The 24406-nt window shown below is 35.8% G+C and overlaps 1 protein-coding gene across 2 annotated transcripts in view; it reads right to left on the bottom strand.

The window, feature by feature from the left end:
- The window catches only part of LOC107696499 (POU domain, class 6, transcription factor 2-like), a 112734-nt gene that overhangs the window by 73143 nt on the left and 15185 nt on the right, over positions 1-24406 (bottom strand). For both annotated transcript variants that reach the window (XM_016496858.1, XM_016496857.1), the window contains 2 exons: positions 19125-19222; positions 13186-13408 (listed from right to left, as the gene is read on the bottom strand). In XM_016496858.1, the coding sequence (XP_016352344.1) occupies positions 13186-13408; positions 19125-19222 (321 nt within the window). The remainder of the gene's footprint in view (positions 1-13185; positions 13409-19124; positions 19223-24406) is intronic.

Raw genomic sequence — 24406 nt, 5'->3', positions numbered from 1 at the left:
CAGTCATAATGACGAAGCCAGATTTGTGTAGGTTTTTTATTGATTACGTTGTAAGTCAGCAATGATAAGCTGCGAGGTTGCTATTGATCGTTTTGGACATTCAATACACTTGTTTTCATTTGGAGATTTCGCTGTACTTTATCGAAAAAAGGTTTCTTCTTTTAAGCCATAAGTGGCCAGAGCAAAATTCATTTGAACACCTACACATTCCCGGGGTGCTGTAATAATGCCAAACTTGACTTTCCGCAGAGGGTGAAATGCAGTGTGATTTTTCAGTTAAAATTAAATAAAAGCGATGTGTGCCACTCAAAAGGCCCAAACATTCGTTGTTTCCATCCATTAAGAAGCCTAATTATCATATTTGTACATAAAATCACATTTACTCACACAAGAAGGTGTATAGGTCACAACAAGCTCTATATCGTCGTGCAAACACGTTTTGTTCTCGCTCTCAGTCTAATTGTTTCAGTTCTTACAGTAAATTGCAGGGGAGTTCCAGCCATAAGTCACATTATACACACATGCACTTCACACACACAAACACACACACAGAATGAAAAAGAATGAAATATGGTTTACGAGGTCCTGTGACAAGGCACAATCACACATTGTCAGTGGAGTGTGATAACCCCATTTTCATTCCGTTTCACTCCCATGAAATTACCATTAGCATTACGAGTCATGCAGAACCCAGATAAATGTAAAAACGCTACCCGGTTCTTCCAGACAGGAATAACAGTCCCCACAGATTACCATCTCTCTTTCGCCTTCTGCTTGCTCTGACTCTAATATTCCATTTACAGTGTTTCGTCAGTTCATGCTCCTCTCACTGACCATGTAAATCACTAATCAATTTCCATTTCCAGAGCTTGACAACAGAAAGCCTATGAAATGTGTCTCAGAAGTCTATGTAAGGATTTTAATAAGATAGGGGACAAGGTACCGAAAATTACAACAGGAATATAGTACCTCTGTGCTGAATGACTTGGCTTTAAGCATTTAAACAAGGGCTTCAGAACCCATTCTATCTGGTTTATCAAACCACTAGCCCTAAGTATTAAACTTCAGCGCATAAATCGATGAGGAGAGATGTGCCGTTACTTTTCTAAGTACCCACACTGGTACAGGCTAAAATATTTCTTCTTGTTATTTCTGCAGTAATTATGACATTGCTTGTTTTCAAACTTTTTATTATCACAAACTGGGACATATATTAAATTAACTAGCCACATTTAAATGTGTGCTTCCAGAAGTTTCAATAATTGTATGTTCTTCAATAAAAACAATAGTTGTTGAGGGGAAAATATATAGATATAAAATATGATTGCGGTTTGTATTTATTGCACGTTTTAGCAATTAAATTCAGTTAGTTTATTTAAAAAAAAAAAAAAAAAGTCTAACAATGTAACAGTGTACATACTTACATCGTAGGACAATCCTGTAATTTTTGCTTTCTGAAAGTCATGAAAATTCCCACCACAGTGTAATTTCCACCAAATCTCAAATGATGCATTTAAATGTTTTCTGTGGTGAAAATGACAGTGGTTAAAATTTCATTTATAGATATTTAGAATAAAATGGTAGACTCTTTTGTCTTGCCAAGCCTAATTTCATAGCTAGTGTTTTATGTATCCTAAATACAAACTATTAAATATATTTGGTAAAAATCTGATAAATTTACAGCTTGATTGGAAGTGACACACAATATTCTGTTAAAGAACAATATTTGGCTTGATTTATCACGTCTCATATTTCATTTCAAGCTCTTCACCGACGCTAGTCTTCTTGGAAAAATAAGTAGGCTAACTTTAGTTTTTTGGTGTGCAACAACTGAGGGACAACTGTCATTTTTTTTTAAGAATTTAGAAATAATTCTAATTAGCATTAAAATGTTTTTTATGTAAATTTCATATATTAAAAAGAACAAAATAAAATTGCTTGTTTTAAGAAAAATCAACCCTTGAAACATTAAAGTGCCCAAAGTTGAAGAAACACCCAGAAGATGCATAGCAGCACACTAAACACCACTCATTATCAACACATTGTCAACCATCCACAACACAGTAGCATCATAGTAGCATCACAGTAGAGACTTTCACACAGAAAAAACATCTAAATCCAGACTTCTTTGGATTATGAAACACTCACAATAATCTTTTTTCATAGAATTTCTCATTCCAATATTTCCCAAACCTCTTATGTTTCTCCTTTCTCCTCCACCTCCTTCCATCATTACTTTTCTAGCTTTTTTTTTAAATCCCATGTCTAGTGTGTCCTGAGCAGTTTGCAGAATGTATGTATATCCCTTACTCCAACAGCCTCCTACTCTTTCATTACATATCTGAGTGAGCATGGGCACAGGGCTGGACTCCACCAGCACAAACATGTGGCTTTGCTTCAGATGTTCTACCGCCAGAGAGCTGTAGTCTCAGCCGCTCGGTGGGGTAGGTGTGGGGGGCTTTAGGAGGAAGCGTGGTGAACGCGCTCTAAACGATAGGTTTCATTTAATGCCAGTTTGAGAGGCTTAAGTTATTTCAGGCCTCCATGCACCAGTTCTTCATCGGGAGAGAAAACTGCCAGTTCACTCCTTTAAAAAATATTACTGGCACTTCCCAATTATTTGTAAACTGATGCAATTACCATAAAATATGTATCGAACATGGATGAGTGGAGGGAGGCTAAATCCCAGCAGAATCACAGAGGCATACTGTATATGTGGGCCACTCTGCATCCCGGGTCATGGCTTGTGTGTCTCTTTTGGTTTTACCACAGGAGGGCCAAAGCAATGTGGCCTCCTTGATTGAAACGGACAAAGCCATATCCGATTACCATTATTATTGTCTTTTCCCATCTTTCTTCACACCCCCCTCCATTTCTCTTCCTCTCTCTCTCTCTCTCAGAGGATGGGGATTTTTCCTCTTTTCACAGTTTAAACAGAGTGACAATGCCACCAGTCATGCAGGACAGAACAGTATGTGGCAGGACAGGCAGCTGGTGAAGCCATTTCAAGATGACAAATGCCACCAATATGTCAAACATTAACAGCTTGATTTTACTTGACACCCGAAGGACACTCCGTGCCCTTTTAACGTTTCACATGCACAACTGATGCAGTTAGGTCTTATTTTTTTCAGTAGGACTAAAGTTAATCATTGTATTCAGTGTGACGGACAACAAATGCTGATAACTATCAAAATCAGCTGATTAAAATGCAAGAAAATCACAATGAAATCATGGCTAAATGTGAACAGACTTATAAACTGTATAAAGAACACAGTTTGGAATAATCATTGTACTATTATGCATGTAAGCGCATGTAAAAAAATCCATTAATATAAATATTAAAACTATGCAGTCCTTTTTTCTTTTAGGATGACTCTCTCCATTCACTCAAATAAAAATGCAATCATTAACATGACTCATGCAATTTTCATATTCTACTTTTTAGCTTTTCTTCTTCTTTTTTTTGTGTTATTAATTTTCTCCTACCATTCATGCTTTTATAAATACTTAAAAACCAACTAAACAGTGTGTATATACAGTATATAGACTACTGTTAAAAAGTATGGAGTTGGTACGATTTTTCATTTTTCATGTTTTTGCAAGAAGTTGCTTATGCTCACCAAGGTTGCATTTATTTGATCAAAAATACAGTAAAAACAGTAATATTATTACAATTTAAAACAACCCTTTCTATTTTAATATATTTAAAATTATAATTTATTCCTGCGATGGCAGAACTGAATTTTCAGTAGCCATTCATTTATGTGTCATATCATCCTTCAGAAATCATTCTAAAATGCTGATTTGGTTCTTATTATTATCAATGTTGAAAACAGTTGTGCTGCTTAATATTTCTGTGTGAAAACTGTGATACATTTTTTGATAATAGAAATTTTAAATGAACTGCTAAATGACATGATGTTTTACGCACATCATTTTAAGTGATTCTGGCAGGAAAAAAATAACCTGCAAAAACACACGCTATAACACACTAACATTTCTTGTATGTGCACATGCTTCATTTGAGTGTGATGTGGTAAAATGTATTTGTACTTGTGCAATGATGTTTAACGTTTGTGACGTGAGGTGCTTTCTGTTTGAGCGCCTGGAAATGTGTGGGCCAACCTAACTGCGTATGTGTACATTATGATTTGTGTTATTTTTGTGGCTAAGCCACTGTCATATGCAGTCACCCAGCATCACACTCAGTTGGAAAGAAAAGAAAACTGAACAATATCCAAAGCGAACGGCAGATGAGAATCTTTGTCTCTTCCTGGAGAACATGTGGTGTAACCCCCCTAAAACATACAGACACACACACTCACACCACCTCTCACTCTCAATTATTTGGCTGCTGTCACAACAAATCAATCAAATTACCACAGCAAGTCTGTGTGCAGGTGCTGCTAGTGCATTGCTAGTCACATTAGCTTTGAAATGTATGAGGGCGCCAGCAATTTTATCACTCTTTTTTATTTAATACGACTCTCTCCCTATGAATCGTCTTACAACTGCATCAAACTTAAAACATTAAAGGACAGTGTGGAATACAGTGCTGGGAATACAGTATTTTAAGTTAGACCAAGAGATAGAGAGAGAATGTCCATTTTTATAATAAAGGGTTTAAAACAAGTTAAGCCCCATGGAGAGCATCAGTGGCATGCTGTTGATTACCACAGACAATCATTTTGACTTTTTGATTTTTGCCAGTTTTACAAACTGAAGAACATGTTTGCAGCAATGCACGTATAATGGAGCAGGACATTAAAGAGGGTCTAAAAGCAAAAATGTGCAGCTCATATTTTTGTAAAAAATTTCAGCATATGAAAATTTAGTTTGAGATGTAAAGATCTAAACTGTCCTTTTAGTAGTTGGATTACTGTTCTAGATAGATGAACTTGCTATGTTATGGATGGATCTGTCTCTCTGTAAACAGCTACACTAATGTAAGTTTGGGGTCAACATGTTTTTGTTTTTTTCTCTCTAAGAAATGAATACTTTAATTAAGGAAGGATGTATAGAATTCATGAAAAGTGACAGTGAAGACTTTTATAATGTTACAAAAGATTCGGTTTCAAATAATTGCTGTTGAACTCTATTCATCCTGAAAAAAATTCTGAAAAACTTTCTATTCATTTTCATCCTAAAAAAATGGTTTAAACAAAGTTTAAAACATAAGACAAAAACGTAACAAATTTTACCAATCCCAAATGTTAAAATTAATTTAAACCTAATTAGTCTGTCATGCTACTTAAACATAGTAATCAAAATGTTATTTTTGGTGGCAGAATATTAAAACACAAATACAGGTTACATGAAGCCCCTTTCTCTTTGTCTTCTCCAGTTTTTTACCTTTACCGTGTAATGGAATATCACTGTTGTCATGTCTATCTACATCAGGGGTGCCCAACCCTGTTCCTGGAGATCTACCTTCCTGCAGAGTTTAGCTCCAACCCTGATCAAACACACCTGAACCAACTAATTAGGGTCTGAAGGAGCACTTGATAATTACAGACAGGTGTGTTTGATCAGGGTTGGAACTGAACTCTGCAGGAAGGTAGATCTCCAGGACCAGGGTTGGGCACCCCTGATCTACTTCTGGCACTTTTCCACTGCATGGTACGGCATGGTACTGCTCGGTACAGTTCACTTTTGGGGGGTTTTCCACTGGGTACAGTACCTGGTACAGTAACTTGCGACACAAACACAAAAGAACCACTAGATTTAAATCAGAACAGCCAGCGAAGGATCGAACGCAACTGTTTTGAACGAGCGCAAACCGTGCCGAGCCGAACAGTGCCGTGCCGTACTGAGCCGTGCCGAGCCGAGTCGTACCACGCAGTGGAAAAGCGCCAATAGTGAATGAACAAGTGCAGTTCAGCACCATGGACAGTTCACTCAATTACAAGTTAATGGAGCTTTAAGTGCCTTAAAGTGTCTTCAAGGGTCACAAAATAACATTTGTTGAGGTGTTAACAGATATACATGTGTTGTACTTTTTTTTTTTTTTTAAAGATTTTTAATTTCATTTCATTTCAATCCTCTAGTTAAAGCAGTTTTTATCATCTTGTCAGAGTTGTAAACCCACATTCTCTAGAGAGGTATCATTTGCTGTAGCAGATAACTTTCCTTTAGCAAGTGTTGACTCGACATCCAAACGAAAGTCTCTCAAATTAACTTTCACCAACTTTGGTATTTTTTTTATTACAACAAGAGTAACAGTTCTTGTTACTTTAGTTACAATCATATCGCTAACAAATTAGCTTTCTATTGTCTTTTTCCCGTGTGCAACTTTATCACCCTTAAGGCTTCGAGTTTCTCTTTGACTTGGCTACTTTTAGCTAAACTAAGTGAGTTAGCAGCGTCAAGTTCCTCGTCTGTGTCAGTACTCAGTCTAAAGCGATGCCCCGGTCTGACAGGAAAGGGATTCCTGTGAGACTACAACTGCTCTTTCATTGAGACAGAGGAGCAGTGTTGTGATTAGAGCCAACATGGTTCCTCATTAGCCTACGAGTGCGGAGAGACTCAGGCAATTACTCCTCATCCCTGAGTACCGTTTTATGTTTCCTGCAAAGGGAACGCACTCTCTCGCGCACTATTCCTTTCCCGGTACACGCTACGCTGCAGGTTCTGATGTGCTCCGATCAGGCAGCTTACAATATGAATATGAAAGAGGCCGGGTATACATTTGTTCTGCATTAACTCAAAGTAGGCTGACAATATAGCACTGATCTTTCATTTGCTTTACATCTCTTTAGGGAAAATATGGCGTATTACAAGGATGTTTCCAAAAAGCCTTTTCATAGGTCATGAAAAGACAGTTATTTCATGATCTGAGGGTTACCCTTATGTTTTTTTGCGAAAGGCCTGTTTTTGAGGCTTTCTAAGCAGATGAGCAACCACGTAGATGTTATTTTCGTTCTGCAGCTTATTGAAAGACGCTTTGATGTAAGGAGAAGCACATTCTGTCATTTGGTTTGTTATGAGACGAACGCACAACAGAGGGATTTGTAATTTTCAAAGCTGCGAAATCATATCATTAAGTTTCATATCAAGTCAAATGAAATCAAACGATGTTATTTGCGGCATAAAGAAATGCCACAGTGTCAAGCAAACACACATTCATTTTGCTATGTTTTTTGAAACACCACCCTACTTCATATATATTCACATTACAATTTCCAATCCAAACTTTTTCCTAAACATACAACATTTCTAAATACATATATATATGATTAATTCCATTCCTAACACCATGTTTACAGTCTGATGGACAAACAACATGAGGCTGATTCTTATTCTATTCAAGTTACAGTTGGAATCGTACACATAGTGTTCAAGAGGGAATTCACTTTCTTTACTTGACATGTCCAGACATTAATCTTCCTGACAAAAGAACAAGCTACAGCGGCGCCAGGGTTTAAAATGAGCACAGAGTAACGCAAGCGCAGGCTTTTATTTAGACGACGATGCTGAACTTCATGAAGCTGCCCCATCGCTGTGACGACCATTCATCAGTGCAGAGACTCAGTGGCGGGTGCGCACATGCACCATTGAGCCTTCTGCTCCGCACGCTCACGTGAACGGTCACAGCGAGGCAGACATCTCCTAATTTGGAAAAGGTGGACTATGATGTTATAAAGGGCTCTAGGAGCAACATAAGTACTTTTGTCTTAAAAGTGATAGAATTCTTTCACAGTAAAGGGTTTGTTCACCCAAATATAAAAATTCTGTCATAATTTACTCATGCTCATGTCACTCTAAAACTGTATGACTTTTTTTGCTTCTGCAGAACACACAAAAAAGATGACTTCCATTATATAGATTAAAAAATAAGTTGTACATGAATCCTACAAGTTTGGAACTACATAAGGTTGCGTAAATGATTAACAAATTGCGTAAATGATGAACTATCCGTTCTTAATCAGAGACAACTAATAAATGAGTATTCATACAAAGACGAACCAAAGCACGCACATCAACAGCAAAAAATGCTAAAAATTGGGTGCTCAACAAAGAAAATAATAAAAAACAAACAAAAGTCGGCACACCATAAGCTCCAAAAACGCAAACCAATTTAATAATGGACTTCACACAAGGTAACGTTTCGAGCTAACAGGCTCTTCGCCAGACAATAAAATAAAACAATTGTGGCACATTTACAAAAGTGTTAAGCTAAATAAACAAATAAATAAACTAATAGTTATTTTTCCCAAAAATCAAATTCTTAAAATCATTAAATGAAACCTTTAAGGAACCACAAGCGTTAAGAGTAATTAGAACCTGTATCACTAAATCCTTTAGGGAACTTTTTCCAATAAGGTCCAATTAGTTAAAGGGGTCATATGATGTTGCTAAAAATAACATTATTTTGTGTATTTGGTGTAATGAAAAGTGTTTATGCTGTTTAAGGTTCAAAAAACACATTATTTTCCACATACTGTACATTATTGTTTCTCCTCTATGCCCCGCCTTTCTGAAACGCGTCGATTTTTACAAAGCTCATCAGTCTGAAAAGCGAGGTGTACGCTGATTGGCCAGCTATCCAGTGCATTGTGATTGGCCGAATACCTCAAGCATGTGACGGAAATGTTACGCCCCTCACATACTGTGATGCCGTGTCCCGGCCGGAGCGAAGAGACAAAAACATTAAAACCCATTATAAACGAGGCATTTGTTGCATCCAGTGGGGACATAATTACGGATTATAATGACTTATACTGTCTTTTTATGCGTTGCATCGCGCCGCGTAAACATAAACCATGTCTGCATTGTGTAAGAGAAAGGAAAATTTTAAATCGCATCATATGACCCCTTTAACATAAGTTAATACATCAACTAACATTAACTAACAATGGACAATAGATTTGTTACAGTATTCATTAATCTTTGTTAACATTAGCTATTAAAAACCTTATGTTACCATTCTTTACAACTCTCATCCCTATTCAGGAATATATAACTGTATTCATGATGTCATCAGTACTCTAATGTCTTTGTTTAATTTATGCAATAATGCACAGATAATTGGTATCTTGCTCTTATAATGGGTCAAATGGTGGAATGTAATTGATGTAGCACATTGCATTCACAAGACACAACGCCCTGACACAAGCTATTAGATCTTATTTGTTCTTCATTAGTGTGACTTTTCTATTAAAACTTATGAAAGTGGCCCATCTCCTTCACTTTCCTTGAACAGAACCGAGTGTTTGATCTCGAGTTAATTAGAACATACTACACAAGCACACTGATCTATGTGTCTTTTTTTGGTGCTTGAGGTGGAGATCTCTCCAGGTTGTGATTAATCAGGCCTGCGGGGCTGAGCTCACTGCTCAACTAAGACTGTCTGGCAGAAGTGCTGTGCCAGCAGCTCTCCATCAATGGGGGGATGATGGGATAGGATTGGGGGATTGTGGGACTGTGTGACTGGCTGTAGGGAGAGCAGACACAGTCAAATCATTTAATGTCACATGGCACCCGTGACACTACAGCCTTAGAGAATCCCTCAGGTTCTGAATCTAAAACTGAGAGGTCTAGTCAGAATAAGTCACACTAGTTTATCGCTGGGTATTTTTTAGAATGAGCACTTTTCTGTTTGCATTTGCACCACAGATAAATACAATGTCAATGTTCACAATTTGAGTGCAAGAAGTATTTAAAGGGACAGTTTACCCAAAAATGAACTCACTGTTATGTTGTTCCAAACCTGTATCACTTTTTGTTTTCTGTGGAACATAATAATATGAAGAATGTTGAGATCCAAACAACATTGGACCCTACTGACTTTAACTGTATGAAGGTAAAAAAATATATATACATATATAAAACACTGAAACTTTTTTCAAAATGTTTCATAGAAGAAAGTCGTAGAAGTTTGGAACAACATGAATCATTTGTTAGTGAATTATTCCTTTAAATTCTCAGGATAGTGGGGTTGAAAAGTGTCAGACCAGTTTTAGTCTTTATTACAAATTATATTACCTGATTAACAATTTAACTCAAATGTTGAATTGTTTTTATTTTATTTTATTTTATTTTCTCAAAAACTTTTTTTTTTAATGTTAACAAAAAATTGTCAATGTCAGAATGTCCTAGTATTTGGTTTGTCCTCCTTTCGTGCAAACTTATAAATATTAAACAATTTAGTAAACAATCATTTTTTATTAATATTATTTTATATCATTACATTTTTTTTTTTATTTTTTACTTAAATATTATAGCAACACGATGTGACAAAATAAAAATATAAAAATATGGTTTTACTAAAACTTACTAAAATACTATTACTTTGTTTAGGCCAAGTTTAAATTAGATTCTTAATTCTAGATTTTCAATATAGTCTTAAGGCTCGTTCACACCAAGCACGATAACTATAAAGATAACGATAAATATATAGTTCTAAAAATCGTTCTCAGTATTAAAGAATAGCATAGTTCACACCACAACTATAACGATAACGATACAGAGGAACGATATCGTTGTGATCACTTTCAAAATGATTTTTTTCCAGCTGATGAACGATAAAACACTGACAGCCAATCAGAATCCATCCTGCTGTAACGAGCTCAAGAATTTAAAGTGCCAGACGCACGTGCGCTTAGAATAAACAGACGATATCGTTCGCTGGTGTGGACGCTAATATCGTTATCTTTATAGTTATCGTTCTTGGTGTGAACAGGGCTTTAGACTTAAAAAACTAATTCAGATGAAAAAAGGACTTGTTCAACACCGTTGCTGAACAAGCATAAATGTCCAGCTAAAACGCTAGAAGTTTAAGACAGACAATTAATGGAGCATTCAAATTCACTCCAAAGTAGAACGTCTTTCTAGGGTCCATTTTAGTGAGTCTTCAAAATGTGAAGCAAGCCCCACAGGCACATTATCGTGACTGAGGGAATTCTGGGAATTTTTAGATATTTATTTAGCCCATGTGAGTGTTTATTAAAAGCCTAGACGTGCTTTGATGCGTGTTGTTATTTATGCATGTTTGTGTCCATTAGAGACTTCTTCTCCATCCCACTATTTTAGCCATCCGTCCATCCATCTCTTCGGGACAACCTGCTTCCTGCCGTGCATTATTTTAATCTTCGGCCTCCTCCTCCTCCTCCGAAAAAGGAAAACGTGCTATTTTACATGCACTCAAATTTATAACTTATTTTTTTAGTCAGGCATTAGAGAAGGCACCTCATCTAAGACTTATGACTGACGGTTTCCCCCTTCCACCCCTCAATCTAATGGTATAAAAGAGACAATGTTTTAAACATTAAAATGAAAACCATTTACAACTATGATCAAAAGAGAACATTCGTGCATTAAAATTTAAAAGGCGAGGAGAAGTATGAACGCGTGGACGGAAGCAAAGAGGAGGGGGAGAGACAGAGGTAAAGAGGAGAAGACACAAGCATGCTAGTGAACACTCCTAGTGAAAGAAGAAAGAGCCTTAAAGTGCTTTTGCGCTTCGTTGCAAAACGCTGACCTGTAATGAATGTGAACTACTTTCCCTGCCTATATCACTCTGATCCTCCTGTCCTCGGCCTTTTCAAGCACTTTCCGTAGGTACGTCTTAAAACTCGTGCTGTTTAGATGGGATGATGCTACTTTGAGATGGCACCACTTTCACAAGTCCCAAAAACACAACAAACTGTTGAAGACTGAATGTTGTATAATAAAGAATGCTTTCATGATTTCTCCTTGTAGAATTTGACTAGGATATGGTGGTTTGAACACAATTTATAACAACTATTCCTTTTAGTTTATAGATTTAAATATTAAAAAACAACAACAATGATAATAATGTGTATGACCCGAGATGCAAACTTTGCCAGGAATTGGAGTTCAAGTAAAAAGACCACAACCTAGACAAGACCATATTACCATCATTAATTCTCAAATTATAATAGGGTGACCAACATCTTTACCGGACATGTCCTGTCTGGGATTTCTAAATTGCCTAAAATGTCCAGGTTTTGGCTTTGTTTTCATGCTCTCTACAGTCCTCATGCATTATATGTATGCGTATTAACTTACAGAAGTCAGAATTACAGTAAAACGCAATTACTTAGACAAGACCATATTAGCATATATTAATAATACAAATAAAAAATTAATTAGAATTTACATTCTCTAAAATTCTGAGCAAAAAAATAATTATTTTATACTGATACACTACACTGTAAAAAGTTATTTTTTTTTGCAGTTGTAAATAATACAAAGGTACTGAAGAACTTGAAAATACAAAATACTGTTTCAGTTTTTCTACTTCTACTTCAAAGACTCATATTTAATTCAATGTGTTAAAATCTATCTGGTCTCGTGGCAAAAACGTACCTGGGGGGGGCACTTTTTCGCGAGATGCGAAATACGTACCAATAAGTACATGTCACTGCAGTTTCCAAAAGAAATGAACACTAGAGGCAGTAAAACTCCGACACCTTTTATTCCTTTTCACACAAATTGACAGAGTTTCGATTAATAAAGCATAATTTTCGCACAATTACTTGAAGAATATTATGTTATGACTTCAAAACAATTTTAATATGCTGGGAGATTTGAAAACTGCTACTTTCGAATGTTAGCATCACACATATCCAGCTTCATATCTATGGGTTTTCATAGACAGTAGGGTTGTTCGGTCATAGACGGTAGGGTTGTTCGGTAGCTCACGGAGTACGGAGACGTACTTGAGAGGCGAGGAGCTCTGGTTTGAATCCTGTTTGACAAAACAGTTCAAATCTGCATATAAGGAAGTTCAAATGGCACAGTTGCATCAACAAATACGTTTTTGTATCAGTTTTGCATTTGTTAACACTATCGGGTAGGTTTAGGGTTGGGTTTGGTGTAGAGCATATTTCCAGCATGATAGAGCATTAACTTTTAACAACAGTCCCCAGATATTTGAATTCTGAACCGCCGCTATACGTACCTGAAGCAACGTAATAAAAACACAGCAATACGTACCTATATCAACGTAATAAAAACGTGCCAGGGTTCACGTATTGAATCCGTGTTTTATCGCCACTCAGTGGACATTCCTCTTTGAAACTGCGGCGAAACGTGCAGTAAGGTATGTAAAAACGGTGTTGCAGAAAAGTACCCAGAGGTACGTGTTTTTATGAGACCATGTTGGTTACAATTGTTTCTACACCCATTCTTTTTTACTGTATCAATATGGATTCATACCTTGCAGATTCTGTAGGGGGAGCGTCATAATGCCACCAGCAGCAGCGGCTGCCACCAGGCCCTGTATGTTGGCTGCAGTAGGCAGAGAGAGAACCAGGCCCTGCTGCCCACCCAGATGCCCACCAGCATTAAAGGGGATCAGAATGGGCTGGTTCAGACCAGGAGCTCCACCGGACATCACTCCACTAACCGCTGACGCCAGCTGCTGAGCAACCAGCAGAGACTGAAAGAGAGAACAAACAGGAAGTTTAACGAGAAGTTTTTTTTTTAATGTATGATGTGCAGCATCACAGTGGTGTTCTTTTTTAATAATTTTATTTATGTGTTTTACTTAAAATTATTTTATGATTTTATTTTTGTCTTCCAGTTTGAAATGCAAATGAAAATCTTCCTTCAAATCTCCAAATTTAACACAAAATACAGACGAACATTGATGCTAACACACTTCTTGTGACAATTGTTGAGACTGTTGAGACAATATTTGCTAAAAGTGCTGTGTGCTAGCAGAACCCACTGCTGGGTCTGACAAATCAAATGCTTTTCCTGCAGGAGACCAGTGCATTTTTCTTTTCAGCTCACCCAAGCACTGTTTTACACCTCTATACTGTACAAAAAAGCCTGTCTGTGATACAACTCACAACTATCACACAGCCTGCTCCTCCTTCCTACAAGTCAGCAATTTCTCACTCTCTCTCTCACTTACACACCCAGGCTACATTATCATAACCCCCTTTAGCATTTATTGCTGCTTCTTTGGCTTAATCTTGTACAGTCATCTTTATAATTGAAGGCTTTTTCATTCAAGACTTAATAATGTTCAAGCAGTGTTTCCTCAATGATGAATTTGTACACTGACAACAGTGTTAAACAGTGTCTCAGACTCTTTAGTTGCATAGATAAGAGCAAGCCCCACAGATGAATTGAAGTTATACGGGTTTTGATCAACATGATGGTGAGCAAACGACAACAGAATTTTAATTTGGGGCCTTTAACGTTAAGTAGAATACATTTCTGGTTGAAGCAGTTTTATAATTTCTGGCATGCAGCACTGTTTGTAATTTATGAATACAAAGAAAAAAAGCATAGAACGACAATAAAATATATGAAGTGTATGATAAGACAAAGTTTACTCATTGCTTTAACATTTCATTTACAACAAACCTGTTGAATCAAATGATAATCAGCATAAACAACATTAAATATTGTTTCTCCATCTAAATGGAAAAACAAACAGAAAAAAGGAATTTGTCAAAAAATGAAAACCCTTCTTATAGAACATACTGAGAGATGTAATTTGTCATTTCATTCACAACACTGACATAAAAAGAATGCAAAAAAATCAATTAACCACTCAAAGGATGACAACAAAGACTCTTCTGACAAAGCTGTGACATATGCTTAATCTTGCTGTTTTAAGTGTGTGTGTGATGTCATTTATTTGAGGCACAAAATCAAAGATTGTCTGCCAGCATCTCATCTCAATCTCAAAATGAATGCCATTGCCTGCTTTGCCTCTGTGTCCACAAGATGCTTGAAATCTTTTCTTTTTGAATTAACCAGTTAAGAAATCCATATGTTGATACATTCTTGAGGGTTTGGAATATACCGTTCAAAAGCTTAGGGTCGGTCTGATTTTTTTATGTTTTCAAAATATGTTTCTGTTCACTATAAATGCATGCTTGTTCAAAAATACAGTACAACTTAATAATATGAAATTATATAAATATTATTACAATTTAAAATAACTATTTTCTATTTGAATGTTTTAAAATATAATGCATTCCTCTGATGACAAAGCTGAACAGCCATTCCTCCAGTCTTCAGTGTCACATGATACTTAAGAAATCATTCTAATATGCTGATTTGAAGAAAATGTTTTATTATCAATGCTGAAAACAGTTTGTGCTGCTTCATATTTTTGTGGAAACCGGTTTTGTTTTGTTTTTTTGATGAAGAGAAAGTTCAAATGAAGAGCATTTATTTTAAATAGAAATTTTGAAATAGAAACATTATAAGTGTCTTTACTCTCACTATTATCAATTTATTGCATTTATGCTGAATAAAAGCATAAATTTATTTTTAAAAATTAATTTTACTGACCCCAAATTTTTGAGAACAGTATACTGAGCTCAGGCTTTGTCATAACTTTGTCAAACCGATGTATCGATGCTAGGGGGTTAAGCAAATATAATTATATATATATAATATATTTATGGCACAGACAGTTTCAATCTATAAATGAAGGGTAAAATTAAGGAGAACCTCTAAGACCAGCATTTTACATGTTGTTTATTTCAGGACTCTAGGAAATCGCACATTTAAAAATGCAGCCATTTTAGTGTGGCTTTGTTTGAATTCTTTAAAAGAATGAAATTTGTCTATAGCACTGGGTTTGACATTTTCTCCTAATGGCCCATTCTGAACTCCACTTACTGAACTGAGCAAATTATTAAAAGGGCACTTGACCTAAACAAAAGAGCTGAACAGCTTTCATCAGTCTGAAGATGTCTAAAACCAGATGAATAACTGAAAGCTTAAGAGAAAGTTATCTTCATGTTAATTCATAGGCTCTTTGGTAGAAAGGGCTTTTTCACTCATTTTTGATACTAAGTACAAAACATGTCCCACAACTTTTACCTGTCATTATTTTTATTTTATGTTATTTTATTTTAAATAGCAACACTTGATATACTGTTTGAATGATTATTTGGAGAGTTTCTGGTCATTAGTGGAACATGTTCATAGTTAATGTGATGTGATGTGATGTGATGTGAAATACACCTGTGGTTACTGCTCAGACACCGGTGAAAACATGATGAGAACTAACTTCCACAATGCATCCACAAAAACACCTGTATACAAGGAATCTAACTGTGATAAAATACAACTTCAATTGTTATCATTTTCATGGGCTTTTGGCAAGGAGTACAAACTACTGTGCTGTGTCCAGCAGAATGTCTGTGTCAGGAATCATGGGAGGTCCAGATACTCCTCGACTCAGCATGAAAACCGGTTCATCTCTCTTTCTTTTTTTGTGTTAGGTTCACTAATAGCTCACACCATTTTCCCATCAGCCCTCTCTCTAAGCGACAAGGCAGCTGACAAACTGATCTGAACCCCAGCGTGTCTGTGAAATGGGATCCCCCAGGATCAAAACACACTTTAAAATGGCTGAACAACTCCTCACTCAAAATACCCTTGGGATGTTTAAGTCACGCTACCACCTCACTGCTCCTAAATGTCCATTTACATACACAAAATACAGTTAAATATACTTTATATATCTTATATTAATATAAGATATTGTGGCATATTTGTGATAAGTACACTAACAGTTTGCGTGACTGTTTTTGAAATATATATATATATATATATATATATATATATATATATATATCATACACACTTTTTTGTATTGTAAAATTTTGTTTCTTTTGGTACTATATAGTTTTGTATGGAGAAAAAAGTAAGTTTTGCAAAAAAAATAAATAAATAAAAATCTTGCTGGTATCATAGTGATGGTGTCAGATGATAATGACTTTAATGATGATAACTAATGATGATGATATATAAAGTCAGTCAGACTCAATAAACTCCTAATTTGGTTAAGTTTAGGTTTGGTGTAGGATTAAGCGATCTAAAATATGCTCATGCAAAATAAGGAAGTGCTTTATAAGTACTAATAAACAGCCAATATGTTAATAATAGTTTAATTTATAATCCATCGTTTCATCACAATTTCACCATCCAGTTAGGCACATCAACCATATCTCCTTCAAAAACAGCCAGAAACCTTGGAGTTATGATTGATGATATGCTGACTTTCTCAGACCACATTGCTAAAACTGTCCAGTCCTGCAGATTGACTTTATTCAACATCAAGAAGATCGGGCCCTTTCTTTCAGAACATGCTTCACAACTCCTTGTTCAAGCTCTTGTTCTGTCCAGGCTGGACTATTGTAATGCTCTCTTGGCAGGTCTTCCAGCCAGTTCTATCAAACCTTTACAATTAATCCAGAACGCGGCAGCAAGATGAATTTTTAATGAGCCGAAAAGAATGCACGAAGTGTAAATAATAGGCATGCTAATAAGCAACTAGTTAATACTGAGAATTGGTCCCTATACTAAAGTTTTACCATAAAGTCATACAGAATGATTACTATATTAACATACCATAGTTTAAATGGTACTTCAAGATACTGCAAACAATACCATGGAAAAACTTGGAATAAATCTGCGAAATGTAATTACCGGTATTCTTCATTATTAAATTCCACGATTTTAAAATAGTAAAATGGCCATTTTAAAAGCATTTAAAATGAGGCATGATTGAAAGAGACAAATCGTTAAAAATACTAATTGTTACAGAATCATTACTGAACATACTGTACGTGTCCCCAAGAACCTTTGGCCCATGAGCAACACGCTGCACCTTCTTGATCTGGCTTTTGGGATTAAATTACCCTTTTCTTTTCCTAACCCACCCCCCATCCCATTCCTCTTTCTAATAAGAACAACGGAGGGAGCAGCCCAGCGGAGGAAACGCTGAAAGATTACTCGTAATCAGACTGATAGCAGTGTGTGCGCGAATGAAGCCAAAGGCACAGGATAGAGTCGGACCCATGTAGGGCTAACTGCCCTCTTACTGATCCAGTTCCGTAATGGCAGTGCACACAATATCCGTCTCTAGAGTGAGAATCCATCAAAACATATTGATCCAGAAACAAGGGAATTGGCCATGGCACAGGGAGAGAGCAGTGTGGCTGAAAAGTGTTTGTTTCTGTGGGACTGTCCTGACAGGGTTCATCTATTAAGGCAGAGCTCAGGGGAACGAGAAGACAAGAGCTTGGACATTGCTGCGGCATGTTGAGCTGGATATGGCAAAAGACAATGATCATTCTCCATCTCTTGAAAGAGCTTGTTTGTTCTACTCATCCTAAAAAAAAACACAGCTGATTTTCTAAAAGTATGTGCATGTTTGTTTTACTGGGGCATTCGTTAGGTGTTGAGTTGGATGGTAGGCTCCTTAAAGTCATCGAAAAGTCATCAAAATTGATCTTTTATTACTTTTTTTAAAAGGACAGTTCACCCCTAATCACCATCATGTCATTCCAAACATGTATAACTTTCTTTATTCTGCACAAGAAAAAAATCAGAGATTTTCCCATATAGTTTTCATTAATGGAAATGAGATGTTCCAAGTATTTTCAAGACACAAACGCATTATAAACGTGGTCTTTGACTCCACATATTTCAAGATTTTAGAAGCCATAGATATGTGCAAGAAATGAACCAAAAGTTAAGCTGTTCTTCATTGAACAATCCTTGGAATATTCATCAGAAAAAGATTTGTGTCAGATTTGTGAAAAACAAAATCATTCCTTTTAATGAATTGGTTGGATTCTTATTCATAAATCTGCCATTTGTCTTTCTATTACTAATAATAGAAAGGCAAATGCTACTTTTTCATACAGCGCTTACTGTCTTTTTTTAACTGTTCTGTCTAATCATTTATTAATCAAAGACAGCGAACTGATGAAGACAGAGAATGGGAGCTCCTGTGTGTCTGTGCTCAGGCACTGCAATGGGTTCTCAGCACTGTCAAAATAAAAGTTTTGGCGCTGTCAAAATTAAAGTCCAACTTTTGACACTTATCAGCCAATGCGATAATTAACAAATGACAAATATTAGCCAATATACTGGCTTTGGCAACATATATCTGTCGATCCTTTAATGTCAGGTTGTGTCACACTATTTGCACTACTTTTTGTCTGTCTACTGGAATATAGTATGTATGTAACAGCCACTTTTCATGATCCTGTAAGTTGCTAATGGATAAAATCAAACCTATGTCACATTCAAATGTAAAATGGGTTGTGAATGCCATTTTATGTTGAAATTAATGAAACTGTGTAAGGAGAACCGGTGTGTGTTCTCACCTGTGGTCCTACATGGTAGGTGGGGTGAGATTGGCCCATATGACCAAGTTCTGTGGGACTGCTGCTGGCATCAGACTGAACTGAGCCAACTCGACCACCTGATTGAGACAGATAGAGAGCAAAAGATAGATTATTTGTCCATTCTTAAAGAATAAAAAAATCCTTTTCAATAAATTCCTCCATTTCCCCCTTGCATAACCACATACACAAACACTCAGAGACAGTATCATGCTGTGACGGCAGTGAGCCCTCAGTAGGGTGCTCTGTAACTGCTGTAGTAAAGCGTTTTCCCAATAAAAGTGTCTGCACATCATGTATTCTCTGCTAAACACACATCAGCACTGTTACATGCACGTCACAGCATCTCCTTAATTCAGCGACTCAAACCACACATCAATTTACATGCCAGAGTTCTCCGCTGATCTATCTACATGCACACATTTAAACACACACACAAACATGTACACAGGGCTGACATGAGATACTGCGCTTCAACACAAATACTACACACCTGACCTGTGCACACACAGAACTAGAAAAGCCACGGGTAAAAAGGAAATCCAGAAAATGTATAAAGAGTGTTAACAAGTTGCCGTCTTTACATTTCAAAACATGTCAAACTTGGAGAAAATCACAGTTCCTTTCTGAGTTTAAATAGTAAGAGCAAATCAACAACCTTGACCTTGTGAAGCAAGCAGACAAATTGTTTGGATATTTTTATTTAGCAAGGATGCATTAAAAAGATAAAACGTGACAGTAAAAAAATTGACCCTTATGACTGGTTTTGTGGTCCAGGGTCACACATGTATATAGCACAGTTTCCAAAAAAATATTAAGCAGAACAACTATTTTAAACACTGGTAATAATAAGAAATGTTTCTTGAACACCAAATAAGCGGAGTAGAATGCTGCTGAAAATTCAGCATTTGGAAAAAAGGGATAAATTCAATTTTAGAATGTATTAAAAAAGAAAAAAATGTTAATTGCATAAATATGATAATATATTAAAGCACATATTACTAATATATTAAATAATATTTCACAATATTACTGTTTTTACAGTATTTTTGATCAAATAAATGCAGTCTTGATGAGCATAAGAGATTTCTTACAAAAACATTAAAAAATCTAAATGATCCCAAACCTTTGAATGGTAGACAGAATGTTATGGTGAAGGCCACAGAGCTTAATAAATAAATAAAATAGAATATTGGGTCTCATTCACTAACCGTGCCTATGCATGCATTGTGTCTGCACAATGGCTTCAGAAAAAAAGTCATTTGTTAAGCTATTTGTTTAAAACTAAATGGCTAAAATAAACTAAATGGCTCTACAAAAGTATTTTTATCATTTATAAATTATTTCAATTGTGTGCTGTCTAGACCTATAATACAGTTTATTGTGTTTAGTTTTAAAAATGGCACACTTTGCTTAACGTGCTCTTAGCTCTCTGTTCATCACAGAGATAGATTACTTTACTTTTTTTTTTTATAAAGACACAGTATTTCATGTTTTTATTTATTTATTTACATACAATAGCTCATAAAATCTTACTGGTTTATCCACTTTCAGTGATGTTAAATAGTTGACATTAGGCAGGCGTCAGAGTTGGAAGGTCATCACACTGACTTGAATAAAGTATCATTCAAATCTTTTACTGTCTATAATGAACTCATATAGCTCATTCCATTAACATCTATTTAACCAGACAGAAAAACATCAGGCAAGGTCTCAGCTGGTTAATGCTGCTTTGAAAGGCGTGTCAACTATATCTAGTCATCTATTTCTGTGGCGTATACCTTTGGTTCATGGTCACAGGCAGATTCTATTCAAATCCAACCTACTGCTTTTTCTACTGATATATAGTACTCTTTTTTCCCCTTTCTTTCCTTCTATCAACTGCATCACGAAACACTGATTAGATTAAAACATGCTTACAAAACTAGCTTGCTGTAACTTGTTTCATTATTACTACATTTTAACAGGTACTTAGTTTGTTCCACATAGTTTTTCTACACTTCCACACAGTTCTAGCACATTTAATAACTAGGAACAGGAAGGCAGTGATGGCCAGAGATAAAAACAAAGCAACTGATTTTAAATGGTTCTTCACAGTGACAGAGGCTTCTCTGAGAATCACCATGGTAACATATCCTCATTATTCCAGAGATCACTGGAGGGTAAAGACCTGTCTCCCTGGCCCTAATCTTCCACACACACACACACCGATCAAACCTAATAAAAGAGTTTGTAATCAAGCTCCCCAGCACACTTATGAAGAACATCTGCTGATGAGCGCTCACCTGAGGAACGCCTAAACCCGCCATTGTTTGGTTAGCGGTCAGTCGTTCTGATGTGTGTTTTTAAACACCACAAACTTATGATTTGTTTGTTCAGGTTTCCTCCGAATGCCTGCACAAACATAGATCTTGCTTGAGAGGAAAATTGAGCCAGAGAAGTAAAGTCAATAATAAATGTGTTATAACTCAAAAATTAAATAATGTAGTTTGGACTTGTAATTCTAAGACTTGTAATTGTAGTTCTAAGACAGTGTGTTCTTGTGCTGGATAATGAGTGAGACTGAGAGTTATGGCTTTAATGTTAAGCTTCTTAAATATATAATAATTTAAATACAAATAAAATGTAATTATATTAAAATAGCTATATTAATAATTAAGTTATTTAAAAATAAAATGCATTTAATTAAATGCATTTTTAATAAAAAAAATTGCATGCACTTGTTTAATAATGTCTCTATTGTTCAAATTTGACTTAATGCTATGCATTCACACTAATTTCTACATACACTGCCATTTAAAAGTTCAGAGTTTTAAGGAAAATGGCATGAAAAGCCTGTGTGAAATATTATAACAACTGAAAATAACTGTATTGTATTTTAATATATTTGAAAAGGTCATTTATTTCTGTGATGGCAAAGCTGAATTTTCAACAGCCATTACTCTACTCTTCAGTGTCACGTGATCCTTCAGAAATCATTCTAACATACTGATTTGGTGCTCAAAAACAGGTCTTATTATTGTTCATTTTGAAAACAGATAATTATTTTCAGGATTCTTTGATGAACAGCATCTATTTTAAATAGATTTTTAAAAGACTAATTATGTCTTTACTGTCTTTTTTGATCAATTTAATGTGTCCTTGCTAAATTAATTAAAAAAAAATTATAAAAAAAAAAAAACCTACTGACTGAGATTTACACACAATAATCATACTTGGATTTGGAGGTATTGCATTGATTATTCTGCATAATGAGCATCAAATCAGAGATTAACAAAGCAAAAAGGTGACAAAAACCAGAAGTTTTGTATTATCACCAGTTTTTTGTAATTGTGGGCTGATCACATATTATCACAGGGCTCTTTTGTCCCCTTTTGATGTTCTAGATGAGCGACAGCACTAATGATGCTGCGACGACGCCCTTGTCTCAAAGTTTGGCAAATGACAAACATCAGAGGAAAATCTCCCATTATCATATGTTCACGAGCTCAATATCAAAAATGAAAAACAAAGCCGATCCCACGTCTAATCAAAGGAGTTGCTCCGCTGTATAATTGATGAGGAGCATTATATTGACAGAGCACATGACAATAACATATATAAATAATACTTCTGTTCCGCATTGTTCTGGTGTAACTTGGCGAGTTGTGAATAATATATCACATCTATAAGTAAAGCAGCAAAGCGTGTCTTTCAGTGTCTTTCATTGGTTGAGTAGGGAATGCTTGATCCCTTTGCAAATAATAGTAAAGTTAACACATTTTAGTTGAACGGCTGGTGAAAAAGGGGGATCAATAATGAATAAATAAACAGGCCCCTCATCTCAAGGGGGTTTCACTGTGTTTTTTCCCTCCATGCAACAAAATTAAAAAGCCGAAGGAGGAGTGACGGGGCGTCTGGGGATTATCAACAGCGATTCACTCCCATTACCCAATCCCATTGTTCTTATGACCTGTTTATTAAAACAGCCTGCGCTTTAAGTGGATTACACTTCGAGCGCTGAAGATATCGTACATCTAAAGTACTGATGCACACTCTAGCTGAGGAGACTTTTTCCTGGGATGTATTGCTTTCCTTAACCAAACTAAATGCCATGTACTAGCAGCTGAACTGCTAGTACTAGTTATTGCTTGGGTTTAAAAGCCTGAGGGTGTTTCGATAAACTCGCAGACAACGAGTCCAAATGAATACGCACATGCACTTCTCAAGGTTGACAGACTTACAGCACACGGCATCCCAAAGAAACCACTTATCAAACTGCTGAGGTCCATCATGGATACTCAGCCTCGCTCACAAATTTATAAAGGTATTGATAATTGAGAATATTTTGAAACATGTTAGCGTGCGGCGGGCGCTAACAGGCCGTGTTTCTCTGCACTGGTCAAACAGTGTCTCATTTGTAATCTCCTCAGTGTGGCCCTATCTACAGTAGGTTAAACACAACAGAGACCCAGACTGATAGCAAGAGAGAGAACCTCACCTACTGAGTCTGGATGTGCCGGCTCTGATGAAGTGGCTAAGACACCAAGAGGTCAGAGTTCAACTGCTTTTTTTTATTTCTTATAAAAACTTCTTCAACACAGGGGTCAGATAAAGACCTCTGAAAGGTCTTATGAGATATTATGTGCAGCGTGTAGATTTTGTTTCGAAGGCTGTCATATTTTATAAAAGAAGGGTGATTAGGAGTGTCTTAACTCTTAGTTCTTTAACAGAGTCTGTAACTCAACCTTGGTAGGCATTTGGATAAAAGTGTCTGCTAAATGAATACAAGTAAAAGTAATATTAATGTAAATGGACATCCATACCTAAAACATGAGGAGCCAATTAATGAATTACATTAAAATAAACCCAGGTGAAAAAGACATAGTATTAAATGTATTAAAAATATACTTGAAATTCAAGTAGTATGTTTATAATACATTTGTATTCCCAACATGCTTATTTGAAGTGCAATAAAAATATACTGAATTGCATTTTAATATATTTCTAAAAGGTATACTAGAAGTACTTTTGTATTAAATATATGCTTAGTTATACTTCTAAGAAATATGCTAAACAGAAGCATACTTTTAATGTATTTATAAAAAGTATACTAGAAATACTTTGGTAATAAATATATGCTTAGTTACACTTTTAAGGAATATGCTAAACACAAGCACACTATTAGTATATTTCTAAAAAGTATAGTAGAAATACTATGTTAATAAATATATTTTTAGTTACACTTTTAAGGAATATGCTAAACACAAGCATACTTTTAGTGA

The sequence above is a fragment of the Sinocyclocheilus anshuiensis genome, unplaced genomic scaffold (assembly GCF_001515605.1).
Source record: "Sinocyclocheilus anshuiensis isolate Anshui unplaced genomic scaffold, SAMN03320099.WGS_v1.1 scaffold931, whole genome shotgun sequence".
Lineage (NCBI taxonomy): Eukaryota > Metazoa > Chordata > Actinopteri > Cypriniformes > Cyprinidae > Sinocyclocheilus > Sinocyclocheilus anshuiensis.
This window is presented reverse-complemented; position numbering and strand designations above follow the sequence as displayed.